At 45.0% G+C, this 25,176-nt stretch overlaps 1 protein-coding gene across 1 annotated transcript in view; it reads right to left on the reverse strand.

The window, feature by feature from the left end:
* Window positions 1-14,535: 14,535 nt before the first annotated feature.
* The window catches only part of TEX2 (testis expressed 2), a gene marked incomplete at both ends in the record, with an annotated part of 60,004 nt that continues 49,363 nt past the window's right edge, over window positions 14,536-25,176 (reverse strand). The window contains 4 exons of the mRNA XM_079726231.1: window positions 14,536-14,658; window positions 16,361-16,481; window positions 18,773-18,982; window positions 20,708-20,833. Of these exons, the coding sequence (XP_079582357.1) occupies window positions 14,536-14,658; window positions 16,361-16,481; window positions 18,773-18,982; window positions 20,708-20,833 (580 nt within the window). The remainder of the gene's footprint in view (window positions 14,659-16,360; window positions 16,482-18,772; window positions 18,983-20,707; window positions 20,834-25,176) is intronic.

Raw genomic sequence — 25,176 nt, forward strand, 5'->3', positions numbered from 1 at the left:
TTGAGGGGTAGTTAAGGGATAAATAAAACGATGAAGCAAGAGTTTCTGGTAGCAAGCTAAATGTTTATCTCCTTCACGTCCTGATTTTTTAAGGGAAATTCTTTAAAAGCCGCTGTCACTGTGAGCAGTTTGGTTCTTAGGTAAATAGAACCTTGGTTCTTCCTGTTCCAGGATGACTAGATTTGAAGAGATTGTGCCACTCACTCCGGAGAACTTCTCTTTACCACAGAATCCAATCTACTGTACACTTTTTTGCTACCGCAAAGATGATTCTTATCACAGTTAACATTGGTTGGCTGTGGGCTATTGTTTGGAAATGTGCAAACACACGTTTTATAGGACCAGCTCATGCTATCTGCACAGCAGTTCTATGAGGTAGTGTTCTTAGCCCCATTTTACAGATGATACATTGGAATCTTAATAAAGATTAACAGTCAGGTGGGTAACACATAGCTAGTAAGCGGCACAACATGGATTTTTTTTTCCTTTGGCTGTACCGCACATCACGTGGGATCTTAGTTCCCCGACCAGGGATTGAACCTGGGTCCACGGCAGTGAAAGTGCTGAGTCCTAACCACTGGACCACCAGGGAATTCCCAGCACAACCTGGATTAGAACTTAGCTGTCAAAAAAAAAAAAAAAAACTCAGTTGTCTACATAACTTCGGAGTTCATTGAGGCAACCACAGATGCTGCAGCCTGTTCCACCATCGCTGGTTGTTATCCTCGCCCCTCCCCCAGCATAGTGACAAGGTACCATTCTGTGGCCCGTAAATGTGGTTAGGCAGGAGCCCAGACTGCCTTGTCCCTGGAATACTATTAACAAACAGAAGTTTGTACAAATATGTGGTGATAAGGGGCATTGCCTCAAATAACATGTAAGTCTCCTGATCTCACCTGGGGGTTGATTGTGCAAAAGCACAACTCACAAAAGGCACCGACCAGCCACCTGGGAGAGAAGAGTGAGCTTTCCCCTGGGGCTTCTGCCCTGGGAGGGAGCTCAGTCTAATCCTGATTATTTGTTCACTTGCCTCTGAGCTGTTGTATTTTACACCCATTTGTGCTGAGTCTATATGCCACCATGGTGAAGTGTCCATAGTGGTACCAGTGTATCGTATATTAATATTCTCAAAGGGCCAGCTCAGTGCCAACGTGGCAACGGCCATCCTCTCAGAGTGCCTCTTCTTCCTCACTGGTCAGTCCCTCCTAATCCCCTGGGATCCAGCTTATTTCAACAGAACTCTCTGGAAACTTCTCTCAAGCAGCTCGTATTCTTCCTCCTGCAAAATCCCAGTGGGCTTATCTTTTTTACCCTGGGCCTCTCTTCAGTTCACGTATGTTTTTGTTTGGTTGGTTTTTGGGTTTTTTTGGTCGTGCCGCCTGACTTGTGGGATCTTAGTTCCCGGACCAGGAATTGAACCCAAGGCCTCGGCAGTGAGAGTGCAGAGTCCTAACCACTGGACTGCCAGGGAATTCCCTCAGGTATGTTAACAGTTCTTTTTTCTTGAACTTTTCCTCCTTGGATAGTACCATTTTCTGGCTTTCCTCCTGTCTCTCTGCTCTTTTTCCTCCTTGCAGACTGTGTTTCTTAAGTTTCAAGATATATACCTTACCTGTTCTCTCTCTCTCCTTTCTAAGAGAGCTCATTCACAGACATAACTAAATTTTATTTTTTTTAATTTTTTAAAAAATATTTTTGAGTATTTTTTCTTTTTTAAAAATATTTATTTATTTATTTTTTGGCTGTGCTGGGTCTTCGTTGCCGAGCGCCGGCTTTCTCTAGTTGCGGTGAGCAGGGGCTACTCTTCGTTGTCTTCATTGTGGTGCACGGGCTTCTCATTGCGGTGGCTTCTCTTGTTGTGGAGCACAGGCTCTAGGCGTGCGGGCTTCAGTAGTTGCGGCTTGCAGGCTCAGTAGTTGTGGTGCACGGGCTTAGTTGCTCCACAGCATGTGGGATCTTCCCAGGGATCAAACCCGTGTCCCCTGCATTGGCAGGCAGATTCTTAACCACTGCATCACCAGGGAAGTCCACAACCAAATTTGAGAGTAGAAAGAAACTTTAGCTATAATTTTGTCACCTTCATTTTGCAGATGACCTCATCTTTGACCTCGGACGGTTACCACTCATTCATTCATTTATTCATTCATTCTTTTAACAAATACCATCAAGGGCTTCTGAGTTCAAAGGATTGGTACCATGAAGGAATATCACAGTTTGCAAGTTGGTAAAGGTGATAGGACGTGCACAACGTATGAGGCCAACTGTGAAAAGTGCAAGAAGGTGAGAATAAACTCAGAGACAGAACTATGGTGTTCAAGAGAGAGATGGGTCTGGTGGAAGGAAGGAGGTGGGATGGATAGAGCAGGGAGGGCTTCATGGAAGAAGTGGTATCTGGGCTAGGCCTTTTGTCAGATTTGATAGGGGAAAGGAATAGTCTAGGGGGAAAGGAGGCCCCGAACAGAAGCCTGGAGAAGGGAAAGGACTGCGTGGCTTCATGGAAGCCCCAGCTGCCTCATTAATGAGCTCGTGTGCTTGCTTCGGCAGCACATACACTAAAAACAAGTGAGCTCGTGCTTGACTTCTACCCAGAGGAGCAACGGGAGATGAGGCAGGGCAGGCAGGATGGGCCGGTGGGTGGGGGCGTTAATGTCAGGCTGGGCTTTCTTAGCAGGCAGCAGAGTGAGATGGGACTGAAGGTACACTTCGGGGGGAGAGTTCGGGCAAAAGACAGGCATTTGAGAGACATCAGGAGCCGGTTAACAAGGGCTATTTGGGCCTTAACCTAGAGCAAGAAAAGGAAGGGGGGACCAAGGCTGATACAAGAGACCTTGCCAAAGCAGGATGGAAAATATTTGACTGGTGCAGTTAAACAAACAAGAAGATTCAGAAGAAGGAATTCAACAACAGTTATCAAGTGTTTACCATGTTCAAGGGACCGTATTACCAAACTGAACTTGGGTCCACTTGCCTGCCTCAAAGCAAAGCCAATTCACTGACACCAGGTTGTGATGAAGGAAAGCATAGTGTTTATCTGCAGCTCGCCAAACAAGGAGTATGGGAGTGGCTTATGCTCAAAACTCCCTGTTATTGGCTTTCAGGGATGGGTTTTTAAGGCAACACTTGGGGTGAGGGCTTCAGGGTACATGACTTTCTTCTGATTGGTTGGTGGTGAGGTAATAGGGTGATGTTTCAGGAATCTTAATCATCAAGTTTCTGGTTTCAACCAGTTTGGGGTCTACCTGCTTTTGCTCAGCTTAGAGTCACCATCCTCCGCTTGGATGGGCAGTCTAATTTCCTGCAGAACTCAAAGATATGTGTGTCAGATCATTACGTACCTCCCCTGAGGAGGAACAAGGACTCTGTTTTATGGCTGAACTGTTGTCATTACTTTTCTTGTTTAACTGATTTTCCTTTGTTTCTGCATTCCTTCACTTCCCTAATTCCCAAGTCCTGCTCAGTTTCAGCTGTTCTCACCATGGAGGGCGCAAGTGAACAGGAGTTAGGGCCCGCCTTGGAAAAAGGGCAGATATGCTAGGTGGTGCTGGCTCTGCCCTAGTGGGCACCTACCCTGGTGAGGCCAATCATTCTACTCTACTGTGGTAGCTAAGTTTCCAAAGATGGCCCCAAACAATACTTTCCCTCCTTATAAGCCATGCTGCTCTTCCCTTCAAAAGTAAGAGCTATTTCCCTTCCCTTTGAATCTGGACTGTCCCCGTGACTGGTTTTGACCAGAAGTGACATTCTGAGACTTCCCAGCCCAAGTTTAAAAGGCATGGCAACTTCCATTTCCTTCCTCTTGGAATACCTGCTCTTGGATGCTGCCTCTTGGAATCTAGCTGCCATCTTGGGAGAAGCCCAAGCCACACTCAGGCCACATGGAGGAGAATGGAGTTGCTTTAATCAACAGCTCCCAGCTGCCAGCCATCTAGGTGAGCCATTTTGGATGTTTCAGCCCAATCAAGCCCCAGGGTGACCACATGAAACAGAAGTCCCTCTCTGCTGAGATGGTAAGCAGAGAGGGTAGGGGGTCTCCAGAGAAAGAGAACCAGGCATGGCTTTCTTGACATAAGAGAAGACATTATTGGCCTAAGCTATTTTGTGATCTAAGCCTGGCCACAATGATTGCCCTTGAACAAGTCTCAGTAATTAAAGATCTTAAGGCAAGTGAGGGAATGCAGGAGCAAAGGAAACACAGTCAAGAAAAAATAGTTCAGTGATAACACAGAGTCCTAGTTCCTCCTCAATGGATATACATAATAATCTGGTTCGGTCTTCTGAGTTGTTCTACAGGAATTTAGGCCCCCACCCAGGTGGAGGATGGCTAAGACCCCAGACTGGTCTGAACCTAAGGAATGATGTTAACCCTTTCTGACCTTTGTGCCTTCAGTCAACTAAAGCTTGGACTCTGTCAAACTTTGCCCCACTTCTGTGCTGAATTCTCCTCTACTCAAGGCCCTTCATGAATATGCACACACTGCCCCAGCCTCTTCATGAATATGCATAGACTGCATCAGCCTCTTCATGAATATGCATATACCCTTAGCTTAAAATTTCCCCAGTTTTGCTGCTTGGGGAGACACTGCTTTGCGAAATATCCCCGGCGTTCTCCTTACTTGCTGCAAGTAATAAATCCTTCCTTCTCCCAGTCTTTGGCTTGGTTGTGTCTTTTGGCTTGACACCTACCAAGAGGCAAACCCTGTTTTCAGTTAACAAGGCTAGTTAACTCACAGATCTGTGAGAGATAATAAAATGGCTGTTGTTTTAAACCACTAAGTTATGTAGTGGTTTGTTGTGCAGTAATAGTTAACCAAAACAGCTACCCGTGTGACCAACTTTACTTGACCCATGGGTAGGCTTGTATCCAATCTGGCCCCAACTAGAGGCATGAAAAGAGACTCGTTTCCTTTTTACCGGCAAAGCCGGGAGGTGTGAGGCCCAGGAGCTGCCTCCATCATGTAAAGAAAGCCAACACAAAAGAAAAAAGTTGACAAGTAAAGAGAAGCACAGATGCAGTCAAGGAGCCCTGGACAAGCTTAAGTTCTGATTCTAGTTGGCTTGACATCAGCCTGCACAGCTCTTCTTCCCCTATTTAAACAAACCTTCCCCTATTTATCCCAGCTAGTTTGAGTTGGGTTTCCATCACTTGCAACCAATAATCCCTGATTAAAATGCTAGCTCAACATTTCTAAGAGGACTAAATCAACAATATACATGACTACACCTGGCCCATGACCTACACTAAAGACATCATTTTACACTCACCATATTGGCAAACATAAAAAAAGTGTGACGATATCAAGAGTTGGTGAGGGTGGAGGCCAATGTGGGAGTGCAGATTAGAGCCTCCACTTTGGAAAATAATTTGCTATTATCTGGAAAGTTGGAAATGTGCTTACCTAGCAATTGTGCTTCTATGTGCATACCCCAAAGGATCTTTTGCACACACACAAGAATATTCAGAGCAGCTTTGTTTGTCATACTAAAAACTGAAAGATATTTTAAACATCTAACCTAAAGAGGAGAGATGTATAAACTGCAGTATAATTGTGTACTGGGATGCTACACAGTAGTGAAACTGGTCGCATTACTACAATTCCTGGTTGCATTACATACAACATGAATGTCACCAATATTAAGCAATAAAAAGAGCAAGTCACAGAAGAATATATACAGTATATTCTATTTCTATAAAGCTCAAAGTCAGGCAAAACTAAATAATATACAAATATATGAAGCGAAAGTCTAAAAAAAAAGCAAAAACCAGACAAACTCAAAATTCAGGACAGTGGTTTTCTCTGAGAGCGAGGGAGGGAGAAGTAGTCAGAAGGGGCCGAAAGTGAGCTTTAAAGTTACTGATGATGTCATTTCTCTTAAACTAAGTGGTATCTGAATGTTCAATTTATTAATATCTCCAAATCACACATATACTTTTATGTACTCTCTGTATTCAGAGATACTTCAAAATCAAAATTTAAATGAATTTTTAAAAATTGAAGTATAGTTGATTGATGATGTTGTGTTGGCTTCAGGTATACAGCATACTGATTTGGGATTTTTTTTGCAGATTATATTCCATTATGGGTTATTACAAGATACTGGGTATAATTCCTTGTGATAGGCAGTAAATTCTTTTTTTTTTTTAAGCACCCTTCTTTACATTCATGTATTCATTCTTTTTTTGGATATAATTTTATAGCAGTAAACTCAGTAAAGACATTTTCATAGGTCAGTGAAAAAAAGGTAAAATCTTTTGCATATGAGGCATAAAATCACGTTAATGTAAACTGACAGAATGTGTGGTACTGGAACAATAGAGAGGACTGTGAAATAGAATAAAATTAAAAGTAGAGCCCGGGGCTTCCCTGGTGGCGCAGTGGTTGAGAGTCCGCCTGCCGATGCAGGGGACGCAGGTACGTGCCCTGGTCCGGGAGGATCCCACATGCCACGGAGTGGCTGGGCCCGTGAGCCATGGCCGCTGAGCCTGTGCGTCCGGAGCCTGTGCTCCGCAATGGGAGAGGCCACGACAGTGAGAGGCCCACGTACCGCAAAAAAAAAAAAAAAAAAGTAGAGCCCGAATAATGTGGAACCCTAGTACATGATAAAAGTAGCATCTCAAACCACTGCTTCAAAAATGGGCTTTTTAAAAATTAATTAATTAATTAAAAATTAATTAATTACTTTTTGGATGCGTTGGGTCTTCGTTGCTGCACCCGGGCTTTCTTTAGTTGAGGCGAGCAGGGGCTGCTCTTCATTGCGGTGCGCTGGCTTCTCATTGCGGTGGCTTCTCTTGTTGCAGAGCACGGGCTGTAGGTGCGCAGGCTTCAGTAGTTGTGGCATGCAGGCTCAGTAGTTGTGGCTCACTGGCTCTAGAGCACAGGCTCAGTAGTTGTGGCGTACAGGTTTAGTTGCTCCGCGGCATGTGGGATCTTCCTGGACCAGGGCTTGAACTCGTGTCCCCTGCATTGGCAGGCAGATTCTCAGCCACTCCAAACTCTGGAACTCCACACTCCGGAGGCCCTCCTTTTCCACATGCTGCCTCTCCCCTTCCCTCATTCATTTATTTTTATTTATTTTTAATTTTATTTTTTGGCTGTGTTGGGTCTTCATTGCTGTACACGGGCTCTTCTCTACTTGTGGCGAGCAGGGGCTACTCTGTTGTGGTTTGCGGGCTTCTCACTGTGGTGGCTTCTCTTGTCCCCAAGCACAGAATCTAGGTGCACGGGCTTCAGTAGCTGCAGCACGCGGGCTCAGTAGTTGTGGCACAGGGGCTTGGTTGCTCCACAGCATGTGGGATCTTCCCGGATCAGGGATCAAACCCGTGTCCCCTGCATTGGCCGGCAGATTCTTAACCACTGCGCCACCAGGGAAGTCCCTAGGCAGTAAATTCTTGTTGCTTTTCTATTTTATGTATACTAAGTTTGTATCTGTTAATCCCATACTCCTAATTTGTCTCTCTCCCCTTTGGTAACCATAAATTTATCTTCTGTGTCTGTGAGTCTGTTTCTGTTTGTATATACATTCATTTGTATTATTTTTTAAAGTCCACATATAAGTGATATCATATAGTCTTTGTCATTCTGACTTATTTCTCTAAGCATAATATTATTTAGGTCCATCCACACTGCCACAAATGGCAATATTTCATTCTTTTTTATGGCTGAGTAGTGTGTGTGTGTGTGTGTGTGTGTGTGTGTGTGTGTGCGCGCGCGTGCGTGTGCGCGCGCGTGCGCGCCACAGCTTCCTAAACCATTTGTCTGTTGATGGGCACTTGGGTTGTTTCCATGTCTTGGCCATTGTAAATTGTGCTGCTATGGGGGCTTCCCTGGTGGCACAGTGGTTGGGAGCCCGCCTGCTGATGCAGGGGGCGCAGGTTCGTGCCCTGGTCCAGGAGGATCCCACATGCCACAGAGCGGCTGGGTCTGTGGGCCGTGGCCGCTGGGCCTGCACGTCTGGAGCCTGTGCTCTGCAGCGAGAGAGGCCACAACAGTGAGAGGCCTGCATACCACAAAAAAAAAAAAAAAAAAAAAAAAATTGTGCTGCTATGAACAATGGGGTGCATGTATCTTTAAATAAATTTTTTAAAGGCAAATATTGTCACATTGGGATAAACACTATCATCCAACCATATGCCTCATACAAAGGACACAGTAAGAATAAAATAACATGGAAAGGTTAGAAATAAATGGATGGGCAAACTTATATCAGACAAACAAACAAAAAACAGACATGAGTAATAATGCTAATGTGAGATAAATTAGAACTCAAGGCAAAACACATAAATAACTTAGTTATTTTATACACAGATATGTGTAATCCACAATGGAAATGTTATCAGCCACAAACTATAATGAGAATAAATAGCATAGCCTCAAAATGTACAAACAAATAACAATAGAAATAATCATGGAAAATGACGGAAGCATATTTTTTATTTTAATTTTTTGTTTAAAATTTTTATACAATAAAATTAAATCTTTTGGGTGAACGGTTCTGAGTTTTGACAAATGCATAAAGTCCTGTAACCACCAACACAATCAAGATACAGAAAAAAATCTATCACCCTCAAAAATGCCTTTGTGCTGTCTTTGTAGCCAAATGCTCCTCACACCCCCAATCTCTTGGGAGTTCTTTGATCTGTTCTCCATCCTTATAGTTTTGTCTTTTCTATAATGTCATATAAATGGAATTATGGCATCCTTTGAGTCTGGCTCCTTTCCCACCGCATAACACCCCTGAGATTCTTCCATGTGTGACATGTGTTGATAGTTCATTCTATTTTTGGCAATATTTTATGGCCAAGTAGCATTTAGTTGTAAAGATGTACCTCAATTGCTTACCACTTACCCACTGAAGTGCTTTTGAGTGATTGCAGTTTTAGGGGATTATGAAAATGGTTGTACTATTTTGCATTCCCACACAGTAATGAAGAAAAGTTCTTGCTGTTTTGCATCCTTGCCTGCATTTGGTACTTGAAGCATGATCTTAACACTTCACTATTAATCAATGAGAATACCTACACTCCCAATTAAGTATAAAATACAGAGAGAAATTTGGACAACGTAATTACAGCTAAGATTGAATTAATAAATATTTTTCAATTAATTAATTATTTATTTATTTTTGGCTGCATTGGGTCTTTGTTGCTGTGCATGGGCTTTCTTTTTTCTAGTTGCGGCGAGCGGGGGCTACTCTGCGGTGCGCAGGCCTCTCATTGCGGTGGCTTCTCTTGTTGCGGAGCACAGGCTCTAGGCGCGCGGGCTTCATTAGTTGTGGCACGTGGGCTCAGTAGTTGTGGCTCATGGATTCTAGAGCGCAGGCTCAGCAGTTGTGGCGCACGGGCTTAGTTGCTCTGCGGCATGTGGGATCTTCCTGGACTAGGGCTCGAACCCATGTCCCCTGCATTGGCAGGCAGATTCTTAACCACCGCGCCACCAGGGAAGTCCCAAATTAATCAGTATTTCACGTCAATATCTGTACATGATAGTGAAAACATCTCCACTTCAAGAATCTGTGGAACATTTATAAAAGTAGATCATATTCTAGGCTACAAAGAAAACTTTAATTCGTTTCCCAGTGTAGAAACTGTATGCCAGTGTAATAAATGTTGACTTAAAAACAAATGTTTGGGACTTCCCTGGCGGTCCAGTGGTTAAGAATCCAGCTTCCAATGCAGGGGTGACGGGTTCGATCCCTGGTCGGGGAAGTAAGATCCCACATGCCGTGGGGCAACTGAGCCCGCATGCGCCACGACTAGAGAGAAGCCCTCGTGCTGCAGTGAAGATCCAGCGTGCCGCAACTAAGACCCAACGCAGCCAAATAAACAAATAAATAAATATTTTAAGAAAATGTTTCAGCAGCAATAGAAATAATCATTGTAGGTACTTCACTGGTGCTCCAGTGGTTAAGACTCTGTGCTCCCAATGCAGGGGGCCCGGGTTCAATCCCTGGCCAGGGAACTAGATCCCACGTGCCAAAACTAAAAGAGCCAGCATGCTACAACTGAAAGATCCCACGTGCTGCAACTAAGACCCGGCGCAGTCAAATAAATAAATACAAATTTTTTTTTTAAATGTTGTCTGCCACTCCGGTTCTACAAGGAAATCAAGCCATTAGTCACTGAAGTCACCCACTAAGAGTGGGCCTGTGCGGATTTCAGGATGGAGAAAAACAGGAAGCATTCTGCACTTTGGATACTGCCCCTAGATAGTTAAGATACATATCTAAGGAAAATTTTCCACACCTCCTAGATTCTTGCATCTTTCCCTATGTAGAAAAGCACTAAAATCATTGACTTGAGATGTCTGTTCTTTGTGATTAGCAGTAATCTTTGATGTTCGACTAGATGGTTTTTCCCCAGCAAAAAAATTCATATATAGCCTGGCTCCTCCCTTACGTCTTGGGAACACTTTCTCATAGCTCTCCTACTGTCTCCTGGGCTACAGTCCTCAGTAAGACACTGAAAAAACTCAATTCACAGCTCTTACATTGTGTGTTTTGGTTTTTCTTAAAGTCAACATCATATAGACATTACAAAACACTTGCCAAAATAACTACTGTTTGGGATCAAAGAGGAATTTTAAAATTTAACTAAAGACTATGTAGCAAATAATGAAAATAAGAGTCCTATTCAACTACAAACTCAGGCTGAAATGCTTTCATTATTACAAAAAAACAATAAACTTTCCTTATTAAGTTAGGAGGAAAAAAGGAAAAGAATTCCTAAGGAAAACATATAAAGGAAGTAAAGATAACCAGATATTGTGCCCGTGTGTCTTCTGTTTCCTCTTCCAGTAAATCAAACCCAGAGAGCGGGGACTTATTATTGACCACTTGTGAATAATATGCCTGGCTCACAGTATGAGCTCAATACCTAGAAGTACTTTCAGCTTTCCCAATGTTAGATCTTCTCTCCTTTGGGCTTCCAGAGTAGGTGCTTATAGCTCTATTTTAGCATTTATTAAAGTATTGCAATCCATAAGTCTTCCACATCACACCAGTCCTTTAAAAACATATTTGTTTACCACTCAGAATGTGCCAGGTGACTGACATTAACTTATTTAAGCCTCGTACAATACTTTTTTTTTCCCTATTTTTCAGAAACTGAGGCTCAGAAAAGCTAAGTGATCAAGGTCACAGGGCGAATTCATCACAAAGTCAGGATTTGGTTGCACATCAGTCTACTTTCAAACACAAGGTCTTTCTGCCGGAACAGGTTACTTTAAATTCAGGGACAAGACTAGTTTGTCCCCTCAGCTCCTAGCCTAGCTACTGGCACAGAATATTAAACAGGTTAGGCATTACTTGCGCCCTGCCGTTTGTAAGGTTTCGTTTTGTGTAGTATGGAGAAACGCACTACTCACAGGCCGACGACCTACGTCGCGAAAAAAATCAGAAGAATTTAGGACACCGCGCGACTCCTAGTCTTTCCTTGACGCCCATCTTTACGGCTGGCGTGTAACCGCTCTATATTCTGGAGGACTCAGTGAGCAGGGCCAATCATTAGGCCAGGTTACAGGCACGTGGCTGGAAGTTTGACTTGCTATTGGTTAATGGCGGTAAAGCCCGCCCAACCACCTCCGGTCTGCTTCTTTAAGTAGAAGCCCGGCGAGTTCCCCTTCCTTTCAGCGACTGTGAAGTAGCGAAGGTGAGGTGGTGTGTGTTCTGGGCCGGGGCAGGTCTGTCCCCTCTTTCGGGGCCTGGGAACCGGGTGGAGGGTGGGCGGCTGGCGGTGATGACATCCGAATTAAAGCACGTGTTAGACTGCTGACGAAGGTGATGCGAACTGGAGTCTGAGCCGGGCCGCTGAGGCGGCGGGTGGGAAACGGGCTTGCGGGTATACCACCTCCTCCTCATCCACCGCTCTCGTTCTTGCAGGTCCCGGCTAGGAGAAGGACGTCGGATCTCATTGTTCTCCCAGCTTTTCGACTCTCCCCTGAAGCTCCTCAATAAAATGGCTTGATCCCAGCGGTGGTGTCCGTGTTGTTTGTCGCGACGCGCTGCCTTTGAGCCCCCGCCGCGCCTGCGCGTGGCGCCGGGGGTCAGGCTGCAGCGCCAGAGCAGCAGGCGCTTGCGCATAACTGGGGCCGTCTTCCCCCCGCGGCGGCGGCCCTTTTAACCGCGAGCTACACGGCGGCACTGGGCTGCCGGGGTGGGGGGTTGGGGAAGTCGTCGGGGGTCCTGCAGTCTCTGCTTATTCCTGTGCCTGTCCTTTGAGTCCGAGTGTTCTTTCCGTGGAAATCAGTGAGACGGGCAGGTTCATTTAACCGCGATGGGGAGGGCGTCTGCATGGAGGGGAGATGAGAATCCGGCTGTGGCCTTGAACCGCTTGAGTGAAGGCCGTAGTGCACTTGACACGAACTGGCTCCCGGTCCTGAGCTGCATGGGCTGAACTCGTCTGGCTGAGGTGTATTCGCGGAGCACTTAGAAAAACTGCCGTTTAGGGTCAACTGCTTATTTGGATATGCCCCAGATAGCTTGAACAGCTCTCAATGACGGTTTTGTGCATTGCGGGGCACAACATAGGCACCTAAATAAATGCACAACCACGCCTTCATAATCCACATTCTAGGTGATACCGATCCCTCCTGGATTTAGGTGAAACTTGCATCATTTCTGAGTACAAGGCAGCACGTGTTGAAGGGCAGGTATGCACAAGTGCCATGTCTGGCCACTTTGGTACTTAACGGAGGGGGCCCCAAGTTAGCAGGGTTAGTAGGCAGTTGGTGTAAACTCTAGCTCAGAAGCAGGACTTTTAAAAATACGAATCGAGGATAATAGCGCCCTCCTTATATCAGGGTGTGGTCTACTTTGGATCCTCTAACAGGACGGGTCCAGTGACCACCCAAGAAACTGAAGCTGCTACTGGCAGCTGAGGGCCCAGGTTTATTCTGTACCACAGTTTATTCTGTTCCTATTGTCTAAGCAGGATCAAGTAGAAATAACTTGGATGCTTATCTAGTATTTGCCATGAGATATTTATTTTGTGAAACAATGCAAGCGATTATAAATCCCCACATTACTATTTGATTAAGTGCAACAGGGTACAGTCATGTGTAATCTCTTTACACAATAGTGCATCTAGTCCTTTGCCTTTAATTATTGCACAAAAATTATAAGACCAGCGAACAAGACATGCGCACTGACAGGCAAATTGGCCTACACAATGAGAAATCAGAACAGTACACTGACTGGAATGGTCCAATAATTTAAGTCAAATGTTTTAATGGTACAATTAAAGTAATCAAATAAGGGTTCAAATATGTTTTTTTCAATATATTAATTTCTTTAAAGTCCCGTTCAGGCAAGGTGCTGTTGCTGTTTAAAAAACCACTATGAGCTTTGTCCACAGATGTAAGTTGTCAAAAGTTAACCCAAGGTAAGTTTGATGTTGAATGCAGCTTTAAACAATTAAAAAATTGTATTGAGTACTTCTCAAAGCAAATTACACAGTTTGAGAGAGCCCTGAAACCTGTAAACTAAATGTTCTGACACAAATGCACAAAATAAAGTTGGCAACGTTAAATGTCACGTTAATTTTGAGATCTGTAGTGTTTGATGCTGAACAAACAGCAAGTGTTTGATGCTGAGCAAACATCAGCATCGTCTTGACTCAAGATGGTAGAGAGCAGTCTCCGGTTTTGGCCATCGGAAAAGGAAACTGCCCACAAAACATCCCAAACCAATTAGGTTAACAAAGCATTTAAGATGCCTATTTAAAGCTTCCCAGAGCTCACAGCAAGTGCCAGGTGGAAGGACGGTGGCTCTGGCTTTCTGGCCCCACCCCAGTCCAGTCATTAGGTTTGTTTGATATTTCCACATATGCTCAAGTCTCAGGAAAACATTTGGGATTAGTCAGAAACCAGGTGATTGTACCTCCTTGGTAAAAGGTGTGGGATGGTTTGATCTCATGGCTTTGCCTAATGGTCACATAAATCCCACGGTTCCCGCCCTAGCTCATAGTGTGTTAGAGTGTATGTTCTATGGCTACTTGCTTCCAAAACGCACAACTGATAAGAGTAAGTTGCTATGCATATCTTTTTACCACCAAAGAGATAGTTTACAAAATTCTACTCCCCACCCTCCACATGTGTAACCACACTGACGTTCTCTTGGTGTGGAGGGCTGCAGCACACAAACTGTAAAAGTGAGAAAACATTCCACTGCACTGGCTGCCTGAGAAAAAGCTTTGGAGGCATCGAGGAGGCAAGGGGAAGCCTTCCAGCTGTGCAGCTTCGCTCTTAATGTGCTCTTTTGCTGCCACAAAAACTGGTAGACTTAGAAAAGCCATGGTGGGAGTCACCTGTAATCTCTGGATCCACTGTGACGATCCTTCCAGTTTTCCTTTGCTGAGTCAAAGCTTTGCAGGAGGCAATCAGGACCTCATTCACTGGACACCTCCCAGTGGGATGGGCACCGGTAGGCAGAGGGCAGAAGCTGTGGCACAAGGAAAGGCCAGTGCTACAGCCCAGATGGCAGCCGAGAACCCCACACCTTAAGCTTCATCTCATTATACTGGGAACACCAGGTCTGCACCCATCACAGTTGATCAGCAGCCTCCACCAGTGGGTCTTTCAGGAGGCTGGAAGTGGAGCGAGGATCCATGGCTGAGTGCATGATAGGGATATAAACGTCGTCCATGTTTGGCATGACAAAAACTTTCTGTAGAAAGAAGGAACAGGCATGTGGAAGAATGCTCTTTTCTCAGAGTTGCCCTAGTGTGTTCTGATAATAATTTTAGGCTTTAGACTAGTTTTTAAAATACATATGAAACAACTTTTCCTACACATTCCAAACTAATTCCTCTATGATATTTAGAAAGCGTTGAGCTGAAATCTACTACAAAGTAAATAGTCTGTTAATCCATGCACGAACATGAGAACCCAATAAGCTCTGAGGAAGAAGCAGCCTTTGATTTCATGTACATATAATAAAATTACTCATGAATTGATAAATAACATTAATACTGCTCACAGTATTTCCAAACTATTATATCCAGAACACATATTCCAACACACATAAGCCAACTTATCCATTTAAATCCTAGCAACAAAAATGTAAGCTAATTTTTTTTTTCAAACCAGAACCAGTTAAAGCTACATATGAAAGAAATCCTACTATAGTGAACACCCAAAGGATAATGAGTGATTGACAATAATGGTGCTTTGCCTATCTGTTTATAAACTAATTTTATGTAAGTGAATTTTGGCAATGTATTCAACTTCAGCAATGCTTTCTTCCAAAGCAAAAACAAAAACAGGTGGCCATGGGAGAATGCAAGCAGTTACCCTTCAACTTCCCAACTTGCCTCAAAAATACCATGCACCAAAGTTTGACCCCTAAAAGAGATGACACTTATATCCCAATACCCCTAAAAGAGATGACCCACCCAAATTCCTAATGCAGGATCTAGGGAGATAAGAAAAAGGAAAAGAACTGAAGGCATGAGATTGTCTTTCCCCTAATTAGGTTCAAAGTACTTTGCCTTTTGGAGATAAGATTAAGCTTTCCATAGATTGGTTTTTAGTTATATTTAACCTATAGCTTTTAAATAATAAAAAATATATAATTTTAAAGGCAATAACTCAAAATATACTACTGCAAAAATAATACCGGTCTTCTTCAAAAGCTGAAATCTACTACAAAGTAAATAGTCTGTTAATCCGTAAAACCTTAAAAGACACCTATGCCTCAAAAACCTGATAAAAATTTGATAGGAACAGCTCATTGCACGGCCTCAGCTACACTGCTATTTCCCTTGGTGGCAGAATGCAGAAGACAGGCTTAGAGAATGAGCTCTGGCTTAGTCAACTCCAGAAGATCTCTAGACTACTCTAGAAGATCCACAAGGGAGGGACAGGCCTGATTCATCTTTGGACTTCCAGGGTAGGTGGTAGCTACACGCGGAATGTTTGTTGCAACAAACAAACAATTTGTTTGTTGAAAACAAACTAAGCAAGATGGGTACCACACAAGGGCAGGAACCACCACAGCCCGGGTGCTACTAGCTGGCCAAATCCAGGCCCCACCCAGGGAAAAAGTCCAAAGATAGCCCCAGCAGATGGACGGCTTAACCCTTGCCGGGCCTACTGGTACAAGATAGTCATTTTGCTCTTTGACCCCTACCTTTTGAGTTTCCTCTAAAGACTACTTCACGGGGTTCTGTGGATGAGTTTCAGAGTTTTTGAAACTAAACCTGAAACTTTATGCCTATTTGATTGATCATATGTGTACTTTCCTGGGGTCCATAGTTTTCACCAGATTTTCCAGGGAGGATCCTGACCCACATGAAGTTCAGAACCTCTGTTCTACCCAAAGCTTTTAGAGCCGCAGCACGAAACACTAGATGACACTGCAGGTGTACCTGAAACTCTTGCTCCAGTTTCTTCTCTATCCAGTCTGTCACATGAACTAAAGTCACTTCTCTCTCTCCAAGTTTTGGCCGAGCTTTCAGCTCGATATGTGGTGGCTTCCGGAAACCATACCTTTTTAAAGACAAGTAATAACCACATTTAGAATCAAAGAAAAGAAGTGGACAGTACCAAGAGCAAACATTCCTCATTTACACAAGGCTTTATCACTACTTAAATGTTCTCTTCTTCCAAAAATCCCTTCTAAAAAACACTTCAATGCAGCAAGTACGAATTGTGAACTCCCTGTGTCCCTGGACCCAGGGCCGTGATGATCTGACAACAGTTGTGACAAACTAAGAAAGCCAGGAAATGCCACTGGAGAAGTCCATGACCTGGGCATTGTTTCTGGTTTTTGTTTTTCCTAAAATGGCAAGGATCTTTTTTGTTTCTATTTTTATGAAAGTAGGATATGTCTGTTACAAAATCCAAAATATACAAGTGTATAAAGCAGAAAATAAAAGACACTCTCTCTCTGAGTCTCATAACCAAGATAGGACCACTGAGAGAAGTGGGATCAATTTTCCCCACACTCCTAATATGCATACCTAAATAGAAATGTTCTATAACCTGCTTTTTCATTCCACACTCCACACCATAATTATGGCTTCTCAGTGGAGCAGACTGGCACTCAGAATTGTTGGTAAGGAATCCAGTCAAGAGACTGTGTGCTATCAAACTAAAAACTTCAACCCATCACGGACCAATGTTTTAAAAAATCCAGGCACACCTTGGAGATACCGTGGGCTCAGTTCCAGATTACCACAATAAAGCTAATTACTGCAATAAAGTGAGTCACGTGAATTTTTGGTTTCCCAGTGCATATAAAAGTTATATTTACACTATTCTGTAGTCAATTAAGTGTGCAAAACAATGTACGTATCTCAGTTGAAAAACACTTTATTGCTAAAAAAATGCTAATCATCATCTGACGATGCAGGGTTGTCACTAACCTCCAATTTGTAAAAAACGCAATATCGCAAGTACAGGAAAGCAAAGCATAGTGAGATGAGCTCTGCCTGTACAATGAAAATGGCAAATTGCTATACATGTTTCTAAACACTCTCAATATCTATACTTATCTTTGTGGATTAATAAACAGTTCAGCACTCGAGCATGCACTGGGTGGCACTAGCCCAGCGGTCTCTAATTTTAACTCCCATTGAGCAGTGGCATTTGTAACTCCTAAGTCAAAGCTTGGAAGAGGAAGAAACGTATCAACGCTTACTATTTTAAAAAAAATTGTTATTAGGCTTGGAAAAATGTATAGTAAGTTACTTATTAACTGGTTATTTTTGGATGGTAAGGCTACAGGCTTTTTTTTTTTTCTGTTTTCTTCATGTTCTTCCAGTGAAAACATTACTTTTAAAAAATAAAATCTAAAATGGTATTTTAAAGTTTTTACTGGGAAACACCAATATCATCATTAAATGATCAGTCAATTAAAAAATCCTTTTGTGATCATTCCTACAAGCCCTTCTGAACACTAAGGTTGTGTACCAGCATGCTGGTTTCACTCTATAACAGAACAGAGCTATCTTTTTCACACAACTGTAGCTTATGGTACAAAGAGGTCTTTTATGCAATCCTCATATACCCTTATGCACATTTGAATGTCAATTTAAAATTGAGATTTATAGATAGTGATTTTCTTCTGCCGGGCTCATGAAAAATTTATTTCAGTGATTCTCAATCCTGGCTTAGCCCCCCAACTGCTGAATCCTGGGGGCTGGGCTGGGTATAGCTTTAACAAGTCACCCAGGTGACTGTGATATGCAGGTGGAGTTAAGACCCACTGGTTCAGTCAAATGACAACTCTCTGGGTAGACCTTCTACCGCAGTTACCAAGCACACATGCTCCTGCCTCCTTAACATCCAGGTCTGACCTGCAGAAGTCTTCCCTAACCGCCCAGGACTCTGCTGGATGTGTGATCCCCATCTATAAGGTGGGCATAACGATGGCCCTATCTCCACAGGATGCTGTGAGGACTGGCCAGGTGAAGCAGTTACACCCCAGGCTAGGCAGAGAATAAGAGGTCTACAAATGATAGCTGTTCTCGCTGGTGGAAAGGGTTGGCTTGAGAGAGGAGGAAGACCAAGAATAGAAACAGCTCATCCCATAAACTTCACCAGTAACCTTAACTCTGCCTAACGTGTGAAGATGAGTCTTTATATGTGAATTAACCACTCACAGTAGAAGACAGAATCAGATTTACAACTAACGTTAAGGTTCCACGAAAAACGTTTGAAAGTGTTTCTTCCCAGGAGAAGGTACTTTCCATAATGTCCAGGGTCAGCAAGCTGGGATTTTTATGGTCACGCAAGAAGGGGAGTCACTGGCTGACCCCAAGGGGCCCTCTACGCACCATATTCGGTCCGTCGGGGGAGGTGGAATGTTGACTGCCAAGGTTCCTCTACATTCTTGTACTTCTACAGTTAGCAGCAGTGGTGTATTGGAGACTTCTTCAATCTTCTTTTTAATGAACTCTGTCTCCGTTGCTTTTTGGAAATATTTTGACTTGGTAATTTTATCAACAAACCTCATAATCTTACTTGTTCGGTGACCTCCAACATACCTTTAAATGAGGGACACAGATGGGTGTTAGTATAGACTTTGTTCCTTCACAAACAATTTGGTGGCTCTGTGTTCACCTGACTTTAGACCTGAGTTTCTCAACCGCAGCACCACTGACACGGTGAACTGGGTGATTCTTTGTTGTGGATGTTGCCAGATGTTTAACAGCATCCCTGGCCTCAGCCTACTGGATGTCAATAGCACGTTCCCCCACAGATATGACAATAAAAAGTGTCTCTGGACATGGCTAAATGTCCCTGGGGGGGACAAAATAACCCCCAGGTGAGAACTACTACTTTATTTATTTTTTAATTTAATTTAATTTATTTATTTTTGGCTGTGCTGCATGGCATGCAGGATCTTAGTTCCCCGACCAGGGATTGAACCTGTGCTCCTGCAGTGGAAGCACGGAGTCTTAACCACTGGACCACCAGGGAAGTCCAGAGAACTACAACTTCAGACAAGGTGCAGACATCAGATAGAGCCTGAGTCTTGACAATGGCGAGTCTGACCAAGTTCTCCCAGTGCAAGCAGGGAAGGCATCTCACCTGCTCTCCTTTATAACCTTCAAATACTGAATATAAATCCAGTGTCCACTGAGCGAAACCTCACCATCTCTACATAGCAAATAAGAAATCAGGCTGCATTAACAGGGCCACAAAACACAGTAAAACATCTGCCTTTTAGACGGTGTCACAGCAACTCTGAGCAGCAACGACTTGTCAAAGGGCTCAGGAGCATCTAAAGAAAAAAGCTGCATCCAGCTGATACCCTAGCAGCCCAGGAAAGCAAGCTTTCCTGTATCAGGTCATATCTACCTAAGACTGCCCTAAGAAGAGAGGATATTTGCTCTTAAAATCTTCCACAGTTCCAGAGTGTCAGGAATAGTACGTGTATGTGTCTAGGCAAAAGCAATTATTCTTAAGAAGGTCAGGGGGCTTTCCTGGTGGCGCAGTGGTTGAGAGTCCGCCTGCCAATGCAGGGGACACGGGTTCGTGCCCCGGTCTGGGAAGATTCCACATGCCGCGGAGTGGCTGGGCCCGTGAGCCATGGCCACTGAGCCTGTGCGTCCGGAGCCTGTGCTCCGCAACAGGAGAGGCCACAACAGTGAGAGGCCCACATATCGCAAAAAAAAAAAAAAAAAAGAAGGTCAGGTGGGGAGAGTTTAAATAATGCACACAAACTTTAGTCCCAATTCCTCAAACATCTAGATTCTCTTTTTATCTTCTGTAGGATTTCAAAAGTGAATAGGTTGATATTTTCTTACAAATACTTCTGAATCACCTGGTTTCTTTATCATTTTAGTTTCTTCACTCACTTTAAATAATTAAAAGATCCTTACAGAGAGGCAGCCTAAGCACTTTGATCGTTCAGCAGTCCAAGTAACAGGCAAAGGGAGCTACCAAAATGTAGTTCATGATCCAAAAGATCAGCTAAGGGACCCACGTTTTCAAAATTCACTGAAGAAATCACCTGAATGTTTCAACATCGTAGGAACTAAAAGCTCAACAGAAGCAAGTGTGACCCGTCGGAAGGGAAGTAATGCTCCCTATCCGCACTAGGGGGAGCTGTTGTGTAATCTGTGCTCCTTGTGATAAACACGCCCTTCAATTCTCTGTTATTGATTCCAACGGCCCAAGAAAACCATTTTGGTCTGGACCCTCTTAATTAGGGAAAGGTATTCAGGTCTTCAGGTCTGAAGACCCCAGAAGCTGGATCCACTCACCCTTCAGCCCCTGGGAGAAGCGGTTTGTCTCCTGCGCCGGGCTCTGGTGCGTCGTCTTCGTCAGAGGAGCCAGCACTGGAGGACTCCTCGTCGCTGTCGGCCAGACAGAAGGCCCTGGGCCTGCAACTGATCAGGGCAGAGTCACCACGGCAGCTGGCCCAGCGCCAGGCTCCACCGCCACCACTGCTACCGCGTCATCACCCTCCCCCACCCAGCCCAAACAGAAGAGGCCCAATCCAAGAGTCCTCGGATTGGCCTGGTCCCCCGGGAGACCCTTCAGTGCCAAGTCCCCGGCAGGACCGCAGAGGACTTGGGCCTGAAGGGCTGGATTCTGCGCATGCGTCAGAAAGACAGGTGGTGGGAGTGTGATGCAGTCCACACAAAATGCAGTGATCTCGTCAACAGTGCGGCGTAGCCAATGGGAGGGTGAGTGGAAAGGACGATGGTTGCACGGGGGAGGGGACAGCTCATGTTGGCGCCACGACCACCTCACAGACGACGGGGATGTGCAGGCAAGTCCCCTGACTCTGGCTGAGGTCAACAACTATGCTTTTTGGCTTAGTTTCCTCCCATTAGTTTTGGCTCAAGACTCCTTCCTAGTGAAATTACGTATCCTAGCCCATACCTGCCCCAGCTCCTGAAGGTCACAGAAAAAGCCAACAACCAACAAATCTCAAGGGACTCTAGGAAGCAACTGACATGAGAACCCAGGAACTTTTCAAGAAAAGTACTAATTTAAAACCGTTTTTTAGGGCTTCCCTGGTGACGCAGTGGTTAAGAATCCACCTGCCAATGCAGGGGACACAGGTTTGAGCCCTGGTCCGGGAAGATCCCACATGCCGCAGAGCAGCTAAGCCCGTACACCACAACTACTGAGCCTGCACTCTAGAGCCCGCGAGGCACAACTACTGAAGCCCGCGTGCCTAGAGCCCGTGCTCCGCAACAAGAGAAGCCACCGCAATGAGAAGCCCGCGCCCTGCAAAGAAGAGTAGCCCCTGCTCGCCACAACTAGAAAAAGCCGATGCACAGCAACAAAGACCCAGTGCAGCCAAAAATAAATAAATTTATATTTTAAAAACCACGTTTTTTAAATGAAGTAATAAAAAACTTCACCAGAGAGCAATGTCCCTTGTTTATCTTTCCAGGGTAGAGCCTCAGTTTCCACTGGATCACTGGCAGCAGCCAGTGATCAAGGTTCCCCTGTGAGGGCCCTGGGGGTTCCTGGCCAAGCTTGGGCCCCACAGCAGGCAGCTCCCTCCCTGGATGGTGGCTTTGCTTCAGAGAGGCAGAAAGCAGGGCCCATCTCTGAGGCTCAGAGACTTAATGGGGACAGAATGAACACAATTAAGCTACCAAATGGTCACTAAGAAGAGCGTGGGCCTTGTGTTTTTATTTTATTTTATTTTTTTTGGTTGCATTGGGTCTCAGTTGTGGCTCACAGGCTTCTTAGTTGTGGCACGTGGGGGCCTTGTATTTTTGATAAGGACAAAAATCACCAGGACAGGGGAAGGCAGCTCAGCTTAGGTCCCATCTTCCTGCGGGCATAACCCTTTGGGGTTTTCGTTGGGCCACCACCATAACCCTTTGGGGTTTTCGTTGGGTTTCGTTGGGGGCAGTCATCTCCTGGCCAACAAGGGCCAAGGGCACCCAAGGGCAGAGCACACCCGCCAGTGTGGACCTGAAGGCCCAGCAGAGGCCCCAGCACTGGGAAGAGGGCACTGAAATCTCCGCCCTGAAACAGGAGCCCGGCTGTAAGAGGACCGAGCACAAACGTCCTCCCTGGCAGGACACCCGGATCCTCCTTGATCCTGGCCCTGAAACATTAGAGCCAGCACTCTAGCCAACAGGCTTGAGTACAGTGTTAAAGGGAAACTCCCTCTGCAGACACAAAGGCCTCTTGTCCCTGGCCACGGGGACAGCACCCGACTCCTCCTCCTTCCATCAGAAGCCAGGCTAGTCCAGGAAATGCTCACGTGTGTCTGCTGGTCACAGAACCATCTCAGCGCTTCCCAGGGTTAGGCAGCCCTCACAGAGCTCTTCTTTTATATAAAAAGTAAAATATGATTCCCAAGAAAGCCTGCACTGGGTCTTGGGATGAAGAAAGTCAGGGAGCTAAGTCCCCAAAGATAACACGACCATCTCAGAAACCTATCTTACTTCTCCATCAGTAAAACGACTGTGCCCCCTGGCCCAGACCTCCTGCTGCCAGGTAAGGATGGTACAGAGCACAAAAGGCTGCTCAGTGTCCTGGACCACAGTGAAACCTGCAGAACCACTGTCCCCTTCTCTCCCCACTGGTATTTGTCATCTGGCAGCCTCCAGACCTGGGGCAGAAGATGCCAAAGGCTGAGCACTGCAGTGAGCTCTCGGGTTCCTGAATTAATCCTCCACAGGACAGAGAACAGGACAAATTTTGTGGCTTGAAGTTAATCATTTAGACAATGCTCTGTCAGTTAAAACAGATCAGATGACATGAAATTCTGACTGTGACCAAATGGTACCTCTCCTCTCAGCATAGGGGGGGGGCTGTATTATGCAGCACCCAATACTTACTAATTAAAAGTGTAATTAAGTATTTCGCTGATATTCAAGTTTTATAACCGAACATGCATTTTGTGATCTCAACCTTATGATGAATTTCAGCATGAATTTCAGAGAAAGACACCCTGCACATTCTTATATAAGATGTGCTAGAACATGATAAGCCTAGTTTTTTAAACACACCTTAGAATTCGAGATAAGTGTAATATCCTTTCAAGAGTCACCTTAAAGGGCTTATTCCAGTTTTGCTGCCTCTGCTAAAAATCTTTTTGGAAATGCACTTGCAGTCGGACACATAAGAAAAAGTGCATTATTTTATCACTGATACTCTCTGTCTTGAACCAAACATTTAATTTCTTAGTCTCATAATCACCATCACCTCTGAACGACGTCTGGCAATTTCTCAAAGATCCAATCCATCTAGAAAGTAGGAAGATTTGCTGTCACTCAGAATACTTAAAGGAATGGCACAGACTCCGGAAGCAACTCTAAAAAGCAGCTCCAAAAAATGCTTTAAGTGAAGGGTGCATAATTAGATTAAACAGCCCAGTGAGGACTGCTTGGAGGGGGACCACGCTCACGAGAGTGCATTAGTTTCCTTTAACAGAAGTCGGGCCCATATATCTGCCACACACACGTGCGCGTACACCCACAGAGCTAGACTGAGTCACAGCGTGGGCGACAAGCACTGGGCTCCCAGAATATCAGGGCCTCGGGGCGGGGTGGTGGACCCGGGTACACCAGGGACTAGCGGCCCAATACAGAGGTCGGGGGGGCCCCCATACAGGGACTTGCACGCCAGCCCAGGCTGCCGTGGTAGAGCACGGACGGGCCAAGGGCCTTCCAAGAAACGCCCGCCCCGATGTGCATTTAAAGAGCAGCCAGCGAGCAGCACATTCCCCTTCCTGACTCGCTTAGGTCCCCTTCAGGCCAATTCCTAAAGTTCAGACTGCCCAGCTCACCACCTGAATTCCATTTTGAGTGTCTTATCACCCCAAAGTCACTGTAACTACAATGTGTAACAAGAAGACTATTCGGGAAATACAAAGACTCAAGGAAAAATGTCTGCAAATATAAAGGGTGCCCACATTTCAAAGGGAAAGGCCTTCACTAGAGTGAAGCGACACAGACTTCAGTTTCTTACCAGCAGCCTCAGGGTCCTCATAAACTTTCTACAGTAAGCAGGACCTCCCACAGGCTGAGCAGCACCTCCTCAGGTACTCCCCACGGCACAGTCATTTGCACAATTGAAGGGGGACAGACAGAAGCAGCGAGACAGAGCAGAGGCCCTGCCAGAGCAGGACGGCAGGGGACAAGCCCTTGCCCAGAAGTGAGGCCCTGGACAGGCGGCCACGGGCTAAAGGGAGGGCCTGGAGGAAAGGGCTGCTGCGGACCCACCACTCACACATGCTGCCCTAGGAGAGGCTTCCTCAAGGAAACCACAGGTCACACGCTCAGTAACAGCCACAGGTGCAGGGACTCTGCCTCTCCTCCGGCATTCAGCCTCAGGGCGATTCCATAGCTCCTGACTGAGGAGGAGAAGTGATGCTAGAATCACTTCTGGGATCAGGCTCTTAGCTATGGATGGGCTTTTGAGAGGCTCTTGAAGCTCCCAGAAACTGTGAGCCAAATGGTGCATGTGTAGGCATTCTCTGGGGGAAGGATCCAGAGCTCTCAGATTCCCAAGGGGGTCCTTTATGCAAAAAAGGGTTAAGGGTTCATTTATCCAGGCGTTTTCCTCCCAAGTGCCTTGAGATTGTATTTTTCCTTGCTTTTAAAATTAAATGACAGCCAATTACACATCAACATAAAATTTAACACCCTCACAGGAAGAAGCAAAACATTTTATACCAGACTCTACTGGAAAAAAATGGTGCTTTAGATATATATTATAAATTAAATATAATACCATTATATTCCTAATGCAG

The sequence above is a fragment of the Hyperoodon ampullatus genome (genome assembly GCF_949752795.1).
Source record: "Hyperoodon ampullatus genome assembly, chromosome: 19".
NCBI classification, from domain to species: domain Eukaryota; kingdom Metazoa; phylum Chordata; class Mammalia; order Artiodactyla; family Ziphiidae; genus Hyperoodon; species Hyperoodon ampullatus.